The sequence below is a fragment of the Typha angustifolia genome, chromosome 9 (genome assembly GCF_048772165.1).
Source record: "Typha angustifolia cultivar Huaian chromosome 9, ASM4877216v1, whole genome shotgun sequence".
NCBI lineage: Eukaryota > Viridiplantae > Streptophyta > Magnoliopsida > Poales > Typhaceae > Typha > Typha angustifolia.
Genome location: NC_133247.1, coordinates 12,887,118 through 12,902,344, shown reverse-complemented (window position 1 = coordinate 12,902,344; position 15,227 = coordinate 12,887,118). Strand labels below are relative to the sequence as shown.

The window sequence follows — 15,227 nt, the reverse complement described above, 5'->3', positions numbered from 1 at the left end:
AACTGTTCATTGTTTCCTTTTCTTGCTTTTGGTTACGCTCATGCATCTCGCTTGTTTATTATTATTATTATTATTATTATTATTATTTCTAAGACTTACTATATTACAAATAAACCCCTCCTTTTTCTTTATTCACAATGAGAGCCTCAGATTTTTCTCTTTTTTCTTGAGAAATAAAAATAAATTTTTATTAATCACCGAAAAGGTCGCAAAAATACATTAAGTATACATCAAGTATTTTTTTTTAAACGAATAAACAGCTTATTTGTAAATATATATATATATATATATATAGCTAAATGTTGGTTTAGAGTTACCTTGAACTTTCTCTTCTTTTTATTACTCTAGGAATTGGGTAAATTTTCAAACTAATGAGTGATAGAAGCTGCTTCCTTATTAGACCAGTGAACCGAATTAGACCAGTTTGGTTTTATTATTAAACCCAATAAGCAATTGGGTCGGCTCAACTATTTTTGCAAAGCTACCTAAATTCTTATTATTTAATTATTCTATTTTTCATCCTGACCTCATCTACTTATACAACAAAGTCGATTTTAAAAAGAAGTATTCTAAATTTTAATAACAAATGAAGAGAGCTAATACCACCAGTATAAATTATTCTATTGCTTACTTAAATATTAATATAAAGAGTAACAGTTATATCTAATATGATATAAATTAATAATAAAATAATAAATAATAGTGAATTAGTATTATGAATCGGTGACATTTTAAACTAAATGATAAGAACACTTTTAATTAGATGTGAAGTAGTGGTAATTAGATATTGTCTAATCTAGGGGCAAAATATAATTTTAGAAAGTTGTATATAATAAAAACAGAAAGAACGATGAATTAATATACCAGAAGAATCTACGCTGCTGTTTAGTTACTATACCAAAATAAAGATGCTTATTTTGAAATAAGGTTATCCATATTGCACAAGTGCATCCAAGCTAAAGGTATTTTAATCCTAGAAAATTAAAAATATTTAGTTAATAAGACATGTGTTTTAGAATTATGCTTTTTTGCACATATACTCTTGGAAATCATTTATTTGATTGTATGCCCCCTGAAGTTCACATATATAAATATGTAGCACTTGAAATACAAAATTTTGCTTTAAAATCCTTAATTTTCTACTTGAATACCCCTTAGAATAAACTATCATTAAAATTTAAACCATTTAAAAAAATAATAAATCATCCTTATTTAAAGGGTTTTTTTTAATCTTTTTCTATTAAATGATTTGACTTGAAAAATAATTCAAGAGGATACCTATATAAATAACCTATATTTTGAGGGATTTACTGCTTCCATAGATTATTTGGAATTATTTATATATTACTTTACATATTTTTTGAAAATCCTAGTGGTTCGAGGGGTGTCAGTCCGATTCTCTCATAATTATAATTGTGATGGAAAGAGTATCTTTCTTGAGAGGAAGTTATAGCATACTACTATTTTCTTGGGAAATTAACCCCAATAATATTTGATGCCATTGCAACCTGGTAGGGCACCATAGTTCCCTTATGGTAAAGTGCTTCAACAATTTAATTTAGCAATGTTCTTCTACATTCAACTCACTGAAAAGGATACACTCAGTAGCCATCAAAATGTTACTGAAATGGCCGAAATTTCCGGACATGAAAATTTCTATCTACATATCAAAATTTTGGGCCGTGGTGATAAAAATATAAAATTAATGCTCCTCAATCAGCACTTACCCATGTAGAGCATGTCATGCTCTGTCTATTCTGCATTACCTCCTCTTAAATTTCTTGGATGTCTTTGTATTTTTGCGATTAAAAGCATATACCTCAGCATCTTCATCGTCAGCTTCTGCATTTCTTCTCTTCTTGTTGCGAGGACCTTCCCTGATTTTCTGTAAGCAAAAGGAAAACCGTCACATTTTTGTTTCCTCTAATTGAATAATCCAAAAACAACAGAGTTCTTTGAAATGATGACTGAAAAATAGAGAATACAAGCATGTGCTCCAGCCACTTTTAAGACTACAAATAGGCCATCCATTTCAAGGGACGACAAACTCAGGGTTCAATATCTATGTTTCTCTATATTCATGCCTGGATCCAGGTTGAAATGCACCGCATATTGGGGTAGATTTGCATCAGAAAGTACAAATGTTAAAAAAGAAATCCTCCAGCTCAGCTCAACGACAAACAACTATGATAATGGCAGAAGTTGCATACCATCTGTGATATTCTCTTGGCTTCAGATACACGCTCGAATAAAATAAGGACTTGTGCTTCCTCTGCAGGATACTCAGGAAGCTTTTTACCTAATAAAACAGCAGACCATCAGAGGATTCCACCATTTACATAAATGTGTGTGTTTGTGCATGAGTGTGTGCATTTATACATTATGTGAAACCTTTGGGAAGGATTTGACTTCTTTCTAGTCCTTAAAAGCATCTCAAGATTCAAAATGCTTTATATCAAGGTGGAAAAAATAGTAAAATCCTTGCAAGAAGATTTCACCTTTTCTAATCCTGAAATGCATTCAATACTGGAAGAAGTGTTGGGATCCTTTTTCAAATTTTTACATTAAGTTTGCAGTACATGAACCATGCAAAGAAAAGATTTCATACCAATAAGCTGCTCTATTTGTAAGTACCACTCAACCTCATACTGATTCACTAAAGATACTGCAAATCCAGAACGTCCGGCACGTGCAGTTCTACCCACACGATGGATGTAATCCTAAAACATAAAAGATACACAAATAAAAGATCTCATAATTTGGATCTCATGAACTATTAAAAACACTCAAATCTCAAGTATAAAAGTAAGACATACGGTTTAACAAAAAGTTACAGAACAGACATTATTCATGTGAGCAGCACACTTCAGTATCAATATGTCATAAAGATTGGAAAACAAGAAACATAGTCAAAGTAAAAGAGATAAACAGAGGATCGTGTAATCTGTAGGATCAAGTAATACTTCTGCTATGATATAACTGTAAGGAAAATTAAAATAAACAGTTAAGGTGTACCCTTATGTCAATAAGTTATCACCACTAATGATGCAACATCAACTAAAGCGAAACTTTCAACTGCACAAGGGAATGTAAATGGATTGTGTTCTCATCAAGCATGTTCCCTGTACATTTAGCACTGGGCAAAGTGTCCCACTATGTGTACGAAGACATGGAGATATTTATATTTCATAACAATCATTAATATCTAGATAAATAAGAGGCATAATTCCAAAAAGGTTTAGATAAATCCCCACGTTCACTCGTTTATACTTAATGCAAAGCTGTGAATGTAACTGCTAGATGCTGTGAAATTACTCAAACAAGTAGTACCCAATTAATGGACAATTTCACTGAATACTCTTAAAAATTTCTATTTCTTATATTGGTGGCTACTGAAATGTTCTACCCTTATATCAGCGACGGGTTTATACTATACAACACTTTTTGTCTGACAATTCTGACTCACTTCTTAGGCCACTATAGAGAGCTGAATATGATAGTGCCAGAACCCATGGTGTCATATATTCCAAAAAGAAGTGCCAAGTTCATCAATTTTTCCTGACATCAACATGCCAATCGATAGATGATCATCGAAAGGTTTCAGGCCATCATGTAATTTCCATTTGTTTAGAAGTGTTGACACTGAAGGATAATCTGAAAAGGAAAGATACTGAAGTTTCCAGATGGCCTAAGTACAATCTTACAATGGTTCTGTATCAACAGAAGCATTGAACAGATAGATTGAGGATAAATCTGCTCCTTAGTTCTTTCATCTTGACTATTCCATACTATAAAAAAATTAAAAAAACTTTGGAAAGGAATATAACACCCCTCTTGCAGATTGTAAAGTTAAAAAATAAGTCAATTTTTATACTACAAGTTTAAGAGTAAACACATTCTTGCATAGAAGGAGAATATGCTCTTACTTAACAAGACACTACAAAGTATTCTGAACATTCATTTGATGGAATATGTACCTTAGAATTTGTTGGGATGTCATAATTAATAACCAAATCAACTGAAGGAATATCAAGACCTCTACTAGCCACATCTGTACATATAAGAATGTTGCATTCACCAGCCTTGAACATGTTCAAAGCCCCTAATCTCTTAGCCTGCAATAAAAGAAACCATTTGCTGCTGAAGTTTATTTACGCAACAGATAATAATGTAAAGGAAACAAGAAAAAACATGTGTTCCATCTACATGTCTATAATTCAGATAGCCAATATAAAGTAATTAATCACATAAGTAAATTTTGTAATACTTCCTAACATTTGGAAAAGGGAAATGAGCTTAACCTGGCTCATTTGGCCACTTATTGGAATGGCCTTTAAGCCAAGATTCCGGAGAATGAGAGACAAAAGCCTTGTCGCTTCACATGTGCGTGTAAAAACCATTGTTGTACTTCCAGACATCTCAGTCAAAATGTAGACAAGATAGCAATCCTGGGAAACAGATGCAGAGGTGACGTTATATTCAAAGGAAAGCCCAAGAGAAGAAATTGACTCAGGGCATTGCAAGTGTTAGTAAACTTAATATAAGAAACAGCGAGAATCACAAGGGGAAAAAAAGGTAAGCAGAGCTATTTCCTGTATGTGCTCTCATATATGGAAATCATAACCAATAATTAGAATGCTTTGCTTGTATATAATATGTTAAAAATTCTTTAGATGATAGGCATTGTCACAAACCATGCCATATAATAGGTTCTGCTTCAGGCAGGCTAAGCATAAAAACAAATAGACAGTTTTTTAGTCATATCAATTATCAACAACTCTTATGTAAGGAACCTGGCATGACAGCATTGATAGATTATATGGAAATCAAAGCTACCGACACTTCTTAGAATAGAGACTTGTTGTAGGCCATCGATTGCACTCGACTCCCACCACTGCGAGGTCTAAGAAGAGGAGATGTAAGTAGCCTAATCTTCATTACTGAAGAAATTCAAGCCTTATGTCACACTATACCTGTGGTGATACAAAAACCCAAGTTTTAGTTACCCTAGTACTCTAGTGGATATCACATCAAAGTTCATGGACACTTTTCTTTATATTCTGTGGATTTTAGTATCACGGGCTAATATTTATGTAAGCAGTGGCATGCACACAAATAACAGTCTTGGTAACACAACAACAACCAAAAAAAAAGAAAAAGAAAAGAAAACTAACCTTGTACTTTGCAGGAACTAAGCGGAATTGTTGCTTGAGTGTATCAACGGTGGAATATTTTGAGGCTGCTTCGATCTGAGATTTCCAGCAAGTGATTTAGTAGAGATATAGGAAGAATCTTTACAAGTTTCTGATTCTGTATGCCAACATAAATAAGAAAACTTCGAAAGAAGCAACAGACAAACCTTGACAGGATTCCTGAGACAAGCACGTTGGAGTTTGCCAACCTGCATGAGAGCACAGGAATTAACTCTTTAACAAATTCAATTCTGCCACAAGAAAAACAAAGCATGCAAACGAGTTTGTTACAGAAATTGTATGGAAATTATTTCCTCCAAAGAACAAATTATTTGATAAGAATCTTATGAAAAGAGTGCAGATGACCCTAAAAAGTAGAAACTCTACTGAGAAAGGAGCGAGCTCTAATTATTGGCAACTTTATTACCTTTTGTTCTGATTCTTTCAACACTTCATCCAATTTTTCCCAACTACTATTTTTATAGTACTAAGAGGAATAAAGGAGCAAAAGAAACTAGAAAAGATTATGTAAATAAGATGCTTAAGATAAAGTGTGTGCAAGAACCACTAGAACCACATTCAATAACTTGACATGAGTAATCACTTCTTTTAGATTAACTAGATTCACAATCTGTCAACAGAAAACAAAACTTCACATGTTAATGAAAGCCCATATCCGACTCCACCAGCTCTAGTGATTAACCCTCATGCACTGCTCAGGCCTGTCCCCATCAATATGAAAATTAATGAAATGAAAAGAAGAGGCATAAGCTAGGTATATCTTCCCAATCAGCAGTTGATCACTACACAGTATGGCACAGTACTTCATATATGCTGACAAAAATCTCCAAACTCAGTAATAACCTTCTTGGTCATAGTGGCAGAAAATAGATAAGTTCGCCGTTCTTTAGGAATAACTTTCAGGATGTCGTCAATGGCCTTCTCAAAATCCATGTTGAGCAGCCTATCAGCCTCATCCAAGACCTGATAAATCATAAATAAATCATGAGTGATTATGTATCACAGATAACTGTTGAGAACAAGGAATATAAGCATTTACATAAGTAGTTCACACAAGTCCATATAGATCATTTCAAGTTGTTGGTGTAATGCAGGTCCATATATTCAATTAAATCAATTGACGGATCAGTTCTTACCAAGTATTTTAACGTGCGAAAGCTAAAACCTTTAGTATTTGACAAATGATCCAAGAGACGCCCAGGAGTAGCAACCTACAATTCAATAAAGATAAGGCAAAATGTCAATTGAAACATGTGCAAGTTCTCACCCTGCCCTAGCTAGAATGTCCATCCAAGGAAATAGTACAAGTATAGGAAACATTTATCATAGCATGATGCAACGCCACTTTTAAATCTCGTAAACATTCATGCCACAGTTGAAAGTAAAAGGACTAGCAATAAACTAATACTCAAGCTAATTAAGGTATTGTAATAAGTAATAAATATGTAGCATCCATGTCACTAGAGATTTCTCTGTGTGAGAAGCACATAAAAGAACCATTCCTTCTATCATAGACATAAAAGATGATATTTGAAGGACCAATAGGCAGTGACATACATTACAAAAGGGGAAAAAAGATACTGCAACTATAGTAAAAGAGAAAATGAAATAGAGAACTATCACCATGTTCACCACAGTCGAATTGACTATCAAAGATCAATGTGGAATTTCATACTATGTTAACAAGACAAAACACATATTTCCAACCAGAATTATCCAACTTTGCAAAAAAGAGAGACAAAATTGGTTCTAGAATAATAGTTAATGCTGAGGATAAGAGAAAATTATTGCTTCCATTTCCTAGAATTCTCTCTTCACTCATCCATTTATAGATTCAAAGCACAATTCAGAATTTACAATTAAAGTCCGGTGGATTTTTTTTTGACAAATTGGGTATTGTAAACAAGAACATCAATAAATTATTACCACTATATGAGGACGCTTCCCAAGAGATGTTGCTTGCTGCATCATGTCTACCCCACCCACAAGCTGCAAGAAAAAAGGTCCTTTCTCAATCAGAACTTGATCATGAAGCAAGAAAAAAATGTAAAATCTGTAAAAGCATCAGCTAAGAGGAATACAATAATTACTAGGAGAAATTTAATACATTCATGTTGTAATCACAAATTCACATAACCAAGTCTATTACAACAGCAAGGATTTCAAACATGAGATCTGATGTGATAACAACTATCTGCGAGAATTGTTGAGCAGAGCGATTCAAATGAAAAGATAAGGTGACTTGAAAGGGATTGATAAGTTTCAACAACCTACTGTCCATCAAACATCAACATACCCAAAGTTGAAGCCAGATATCAAGCCAAACCAAAATCTGATAATAAAGAGATCTGTTGCAAGTAATAAAGCCAGTGAGCCACTAGTGTAGTTACCTTCTGGTTGAGTTTTAGGTTCATGTTACTCAAAGACTGACATTTCTAAAATGTCCTATATACCTGGGAAATATAAATTCTACTATTAATCACTCACCACAGAACACTTCACTCCAATACCAGACCCCAAAGCTTCAAACTGCTCAGCAATCTGAATCGCCAACTCCCTGAATCCAATCAAAAGAAAAACAATAGAGCCCTCAAGTAACGGAAAAATTAACAACCTATACAAGAAAACCTTGTTCGGGAACCCCCCCTTAAAAAAAAAAAATTCAACCTTGTCGGAGAAAGGACACAAGCGAATAATGCCTCCGGTTTCGCAAGCAGCGCTTGAAGAATCGGAAGAGCGAAAGCTCCAGTCTTTCCTGATCCCGTCTGTGCCAACCCAATCACATCTCTCCCTACAAAGAATCAAACGACACGGTACAGAACTCGTTACGATTTCGATTTCTCAAAGGAACAAATCAAGAATCAAATATCTAATCTTGGACACCATACCTTGGAGTGCATAAGGGATCGATTCGACCTGGATCTTTGAAGGCGTCTTCCACCCCAAACTCTCGCAAGCCTCGACCAGCTCTTTGCATACCCCGAGGTCGGCGAAAGTCTTCGGCTCACCGACTTCCTCCTCCGCCATGAATGCGCAGAGACTGAGATCGAGACGGAATCGAAGAAGAGATAGGTTGCTGTAGGGTTTAGAGAGAATCTAATCGGCCGGGTCGAGTTTGAGACTAGGGTTTAGATACGGGATAGAGGAGACGAGGAGAGAGTGAGGAAATCCGAAAATACTTTTTCGGATGTTATCAAACCCGATCCGAATGACACTGATCCGACCCACTTCATTAAGTTAGCGGGCCGATCTATGAGCCCACTAAAGCGGGCCGCCCGGCCCACTATCTATCTATCTATCTATCTATCTATATATATAAAGTGAAACTTAATTAACACCCCTAATTAGATGCTAATTGTGATCCCACCTTAAGAAAATGAATTTAAAAAAAAAAAGATGTATTAAATATTAACAAACTCCTAACTTAGCCATTTAGATTCTACATAAATTCAGGACACTAGCCCAAGCTATGTTTTAATCAAATGATAGGAACTCTCGTTGTAGAGATGTCATGGCAATGCTAAGTACAAGTGCAAGTGGGGGTGATTTTAATTAGAGCTTTTATGAATCATATAATAATGTCAACTTGTCTTAAATGGCTTATTGACTTAGGGAAGGGTCGTTGGCAAATTCCCCAAGTCAAGTCAAGACAAGAAGATAAGTGTCACCCAAATAAACATTTTGTAAATTAATCCCTAGTCCGAATCAAAATGCTCTTTTGGTGCTTGGATCCACCGGTCAATTTATGATGTTGATCTCCTGACATGGGAACAGGTGGATTAGCACAAGGGTTGAATAAGATTGGAGATCATTTACATCCACACTTCAAAATGGAGAAATGAGTATGGCTTTAATATAATTTATCTAGTACAGCTAATTTTTAAATACAATTTGTAATCTGACTCATTCTTGTAAATTCATCAATGTATTCGTATAAAAGACAACAAAGAAGGATTACCATTCAACTCTACTATAGAGCCTTGAGCACTTTTTGTGTCTTTTTGCCATTTCATATATGAAACTACTCAATTATACACTTACAGAATAACACAAATGAACGCAAGACCCCACTTTGCACTCATATGTAATCTAGTACCTAGAGAAGACATTAAGTTTCATATTTCACCAAGTCAAGTTCAATGTATCATCGAATGCGACAAAACGCAATACATTTTTAGATATGCTAGGAAATTCTTACCATAAAATGAATGTGAATACATACGAATACCACCTACTATCATGTTTATGCAAACCGTATACAACACCGCTCATGCATGAATCAATTGATTGTGGGGAAATCGGACGTCAAACAGTGCATTCCCGCACACACCACTATGCGTAAAATTGCATTATTCAATTAGAGATAGTCGATGTTGGATAAAAACTTTCTTCTAATAAATCAATTCTTGATAGGTTGAATTCTCTGCTTGCCTGTCATTGCCTTTAGAGGATTTGATAAATGCACAATATATAGCCCTCTAATCACTCAATCCCTGCAATATCTCATAGCTCTCAACCCTCTTCATCATTTCTCTTGAAATCTCTCTCCCCCATCCCCTTGCTTATGGAGAAGGGTGACATGAGTTTTTTTCATGGCCAAGCAAGTGATGGCTCTCGTTTCACTAGACCACCACCACCAACACAAGAGATCCTTCTCACCTCTCCTTTCCTTCAAACAGCCAATAATACCTTGATCATGTCTAACTCACCTAGAGCAAACAACCGGTACGTGCATACCTCTCCTATCGTCGACCCTGCAGCAAGGTTCGCAGCAACCAGAGAGCTTACAATGACTTCACTTAGTCTATCCAACACCATGAACTCAAATGATAGGTTTGTTTTCATGCCAACTCCATCACTCCCATCCTCATCTAGAATAATCAAACCAACAACCATTAGCAGCCCTTTTGGCTTTGGCATGATGAATCCTAATCCATATGTGGTCGCAAACCAAAGAGTTCCATGCCCAGATGCTCTAGGATCATCATTCTTGAATAGAGCACCTCCTCTTCCTGAGGCTTATATCTTGGATAGCACATCTCCTACCATTTCCTTCTGCCCAAGAATCCAACCACCATACATACAATACCAGCAGTACTTGAAAAGAGCACCTCCTCTTCCTGAGGCTTATATCTTGGATAGCACATCTCCTACCATTTCTTTCTGCCCAAGAACCCAACCACCATACATAAAATACCAGCAACACTTGAATCCTTACCTCAATGTCAACCCAAACAACTCACAATATACTTTCCAAAGCCATGACAACCTCCTAGAGTATCTACTAGAATTTTACCCAAGAGAAGAAAATGAGTCATTTCATATTCACAAATGCAGCTTATGTGACATAGAGTTTCCTACTGCTCAAGCCTATGGAGGTCATATGAGCTCTCACAGCAAGACCAGAAAGGCAAAGATGGCAGTCCAGGAGGCATCAAAGAGACCACGACTGATTCCTCTAATCCATGAACATAAAGAGGGCTCTCATGTCTATGTAAAGATGTCCAATGAGAATGGCACAGAAGAAGTTCCTACAACTGTTGAGGCCAAGAAAGAAGAAGAAGAAGATGATGAACTCCTCGAGGATGATGGCGGATTGAAGTACCTCGTTGAAGAAGATCAGAACATAGAGACTGATCAAAAGGTGATAGCAGAAGCTCTTGCCACCATTAGTGAGAATTCTGTGAACAGTGAGCCTAAAACTAATGGTGGCACAACTCCCTCCAATGTCCACTGAGATTCTGAAGGAGGAAAGCATTAAAGTCCTGCCATTTTTTGCTTTCCGTTATCGGTTTTCAGTGTATCTGCTCCTGGTGTTGCTTTTTTGACCATAATTATCATTTCATCTTTCCTTTTGACTGCTTTCATGTATCAATCCATATTATGAAAAGAGAAGTTGAATCTAGAACATTAATACAAAAGGGCAATCAATTGCTATCTTTTGTCTTAGGTAATATTTCTTTACCAAGTACTTTTGATAGTACTGTTTTGATAACCCTGAATGCCTCCCTCTACAAAATGAGACTCAATTACTAACTTGAATGGATCAGTTAGTTCACAAACTAATACGCACGGTAAAGGAGTTAAATTAACTTCCCTGTTTCAAAGGAGATGTTATCAAATCTTATAACACACACACACACACAAGTTCGAAAATTCATTTCACAACCTAGCTTTCAATGATCTATACTATTCATACCATATGTGTTAAAATTTTCAAATGAAAACCTGTATTTCTAGTTTTTTTTTTAATAGAAAGTACTCTCAACAAGATTAAACCAACAAGTTCTAAGAGAAACAGCATAATCAATCTGTTTTCCTCGAATTTATCAAGCGATTACTGAATATTTTGCAAACGATTAGATTAGCCCAAACCTAATGATTAGATTAGCCCAAAACTCGAAATACAAGTCCCCAACCACATACTGAAAATCTTGGGTCTGAAGTATAGTATGCAGGGGTTGAAATCAAATTTGTAGGAAGAATAAACAACATTCTAAGAAAGAATTAGGTGAAACAATATAATCAATATATTGAGAATTCAGTAGATATGGAGATACATCGTTACACTAGATCATAGGGGAAACGACGAGCACCGTATATATTATTAATAACTTGGCAATTTTGATAAAGGCGAACCGAACTGCACCAGGACAGATTTCATCATTAGTTTCTCTTATTTCTCACATCAGTTAGAAGATGTAGAATATATTCGAGGATATCATTACGTTCCCTTAGTCCTACGCTTATGAAAATTACCTAATTCGAGAAAAATATATCATGTAAAACCGTATTGTTGGATCTTATGTACATTTTCATAAGAATTACATATCCCTGAGTAGAAAAAGAACACTAAAATTTTAGCAATAAATTCATATACTAAAATGTCAAATTTGGAATTTCCCTTCCCTATTCAGAAATGAAGTCTGAATCTACAAAGAGATATACCTATGCATCACAATTTCCCTGCCCAAAAAATGTGTAAACGATATTCTTCAACTCGCAAACTAGTCTATATATATATATATATAGTAGAATATAGGAACAAAGAAAAAAATACATTAATTACAAATTTGTAAAGACAAATTACACAATGTAAGCAACTTTTGAATGTTGCATGTACCAACTCACATGGAAAATCCTATGTGATTACCACCTCCGATTTTATCGCATAACTTTCCAGAGTACTTCATTGAATGCAATTCCTTGGCTCGATTCGCAGAAGATTTCGTGTATGTGTACAAATACTCGCCCGTCCTCGCTTCTAATATTCATCTCTTCATATCCTAGACCTATTTCTCCTCCTCCTTCAATCTTCAAAGTTCTCTTTCATCCCTGTTCCTTTCAACATGGATGAATTCTCTGATGAAATAGATGCACTCCTTAGCCAAAATAGCCCTACAAATGAGCCACCCCTCGTCGTCCCACCGCCAAACAACTCTACCTCATCCATAGTGGTCAGTGCATCATCTACCATTCAAAATTCTCCAATTCCTCCAAATAACAACACCACCACCACCATTGAGGCTAGCAACCAAAGACCCCTCTCTCCTGAGCCATATGATCCATTCAAATCCACAGCCAACCAGTTTGTATTCATGCCGACACCGTCACTCTCATCAATCCGATGCAGCATGAGCTACCCAACAACCACCATCCCTGATCTCGACATCAGCTCGACAAACATTCCATATCCTGATCCTCAGCAACAATACAATCCATTATCGGATTACAACAACGTGAATATTGATGGCCTCCTCCAAACACCATTCATAGATCAGCAAGAAGTCTTATTCAATCAAACTCCAAGTTATTGGAACGCTCCTGAAGATCCTCTTGATCCAAACTGGGAGGCCATCAGTGCTTATCTGGCAGGGCAAGTCCGACCGGGGGTTGATGGCGACCGCATCTTTAGGTGCACCACTTGCGGCGTGGAGTTTCCGAATGCTCAGGCATTTGGAGGGCATATGAGTTCACACAGCAAGACTAAGAAGGAGAAGAGCTTGGCGCCGACCAAAGCAAAACTCAAGAAGGTTGCAACTAAGATATCTAAATCCTTTGTAGATGTTGAGGAACTGAAGGCCATGAAAGAAGAAGCTGCATCAGGGAAAGCGAACAAGCTGAGTACTGGTTACCAGAAGGCTAAGGTGGAGGATAGCAGCAAGGGGAAGAGCATCAAAGGTGATGAGGGATATGAGAGCGAGGAATCTGTGAGCAGTAAGTTTGTTGTTAAGGATCAAAGTAGCACAAATGAGATATGATGAGAGAGAGAGAGAGAGAGAGAGAGAGAGAGAGAAGAAGAAGAAGAAGAAGTAGTGTGTGTGTGTGTGTGTGTGTGTGTGTGAGAGGGAGAGAGAAAGACATCTAGTATGAATTGGGTAGTTTATTTTCTTGTTGCTCTCTCCCTAACTCCTCCTTTGTGTGGGTATGAAATTACCTTATCAATAAATCACACACACATTTATAAATATATGTTTTCTTTTGGTATATATATATAACGATGTATATATTATTCTTCAATTACCTAACAGCTTAAGTAAGTTATATATCAAATATAATATATTTTAAGGTTTAAATCTCATTAACCGACTTCAATTCCTTACGATAGATATCTATTCTAGTGAGATATATCTTATCATCTATCATCTGTCGATACGCAGTATTAAAGAGACTTACATAAGATACTCCCCTCCACACACACACACGTAAAAAAAAAAAAAAGAAATCATGGAAATGGTGAGGTCTGTAAGGTTTTTGAGTAAAGTGGAAAGTTATATGAGGTAAAACTGTCCATAATATAATTAATTGAGCCGGCTCTACTACTCTTTTAAAGTCTTATCTACAATCAGCAGCCGTTATGAAAATTTACGTTTTTGACGTTATTAACATACAGATACAGACACAGACACAGACACAGACACAGACACGACAACCAAAACCAGGCCACCAAAATCCATCTAGAGAAATGTGCACTGACAACTACCAAAAATAGTGCTTCATTGTTTCCTTTTCGACCAATACATAAAACTACGTAACTGTTCATTGTTTCCTTTTCTTGCTTTTGGTTACGCTCATGCATCTCGCTTGTTTATTATTATTATTATTATTATTATTATTATTATTTCTAAGACTTACTATATTACAAATAAACCCCTCCTTTTTCTTTATTCACAATGAGAGCCTCAGATTTTTCTCTTTTTTCTTGAGAAATAAAAATAAATTTTTATTAATCACCGAAAAGGTCGCAAAAATACATTAAGTATACATCAAGTATTTTTTTTTAAACGAATAAACAGCTTATTTGTAAATATATATATATATATATATATAGCTAAATGTTGGTTTAGAGTTACCTTGAACTTTCTCTTCTTTTTATTACTCTAGGAATTGGGTAAATTTTCAAACTAATGAGTGATAGAAGCTGCTTCCTTATTAGACCAGTGAACCGAATTAGACCAGTTTGGTTTTATTATTAAACCCAATAAGCAATTGGGTCGGCTCAACTATTTTTGCAAAGCTACCTAAATTCTTATTATTTAATTATTCTATTTTTCATCCTGACCTCATCTACTTATACAACAAAGTCGATTTTAAAAAGAAGTATTCTAAATTTTAATAACAAATGAAGAGAGCTAATACCACCAGTATAAATTATTCTATTGCTTACTTAAATATTAATATAAAGAGTAACAGTTATATCTAATATGATATAAATTAATAATAAAATAATAAATAATAGTGAATTAGTATTATGAATCGGTGACATTTTAAACTAAATGATAAGAACACTTTTAATTAGATGTGAAGTAGTGGTAATTAGATATTGTCTAATCTAGGGGCAAAATATAATTTTAGAAAGTTGTATATAATAAAAACAGAAAGAACGATGAATTAATATACCAGAAGAATCTACGCTACTGTTTAGTTACTATACCAAAATAAAGATGCTTATTTTGAAATAAGGTTATCCATATTGCACAAGTGCATCCAAGCTAAAGGTATTTTAATCCTAGA

At 35.2% G+C, this 15,227-nt stretch overlaps 1 protein-coding gene across 1 annotated transcript; it reads right to left on the bottom strand.

Moving 5' to 3' along the window:
* Positions 1-1,530: 1,530 nt before the first annotated feature.
* LOC140767248 (DEAD-box ATP-dependent RNA helicase 10-like) lies at positions 1,531-8,240 on the bottom strand. The gene is made up of 13 exons (XM_073107093.1): positions 8,102-8,240; positions 7,881-8,004; positions 7,701-7,770; positions 7,140-7,202; positions 6,350-6,424; positions 6,057-6,176; positions 5,360-5,401; positions 5,175-5,249; positions 4,302-4,448; positions 3,978-4,115; positions 2,609-2,720; positions 2,211-2,299; positions 1,531-1,885 (listed from the first exon to the last, which is right to left on the bottom strand). Exons 1-13 carry the CDS (start codon positions 8,238-8,240, stop codon positions 1,763-1,765), a joined length of 1,317 nt encoding a protein of 438 aa, XP_072963194.1. The 3' UTR covers positions 1,531-1,762.
* Between the last annotated feature and the right edge of the window lie 6,987 nt (positions 8,241-15,227).

What these genes read in the sequence shown, in the direction of transcription:
- LOC140767248 (XM_073107093.1), bottom strand. Translation starts at nt 8,240, where the DNA reads ATGGCGGAGGAGGAAGTCGGTGAGCCGAAGACTTTCGCCGACCTCGGG. An exon ending in GGAAGCGTCCTCATATAGTG is followed by an intron (nt 6,425 to 7,139) that starts GTAATAATTTAT and finishes ATTGAATTGTAG; the next exon opens with GTTGCTACTCCTGGGCGTCT. An exon ending in TAGTTCCTGCAAAGTACAAG is followed by an intron (nt 4,449 to 5,174) that starts GTTAGTTTTCTT and finishes TCTGTTTCCCAG; the next exon opens with GATTGCTATCTTGTCTACAT.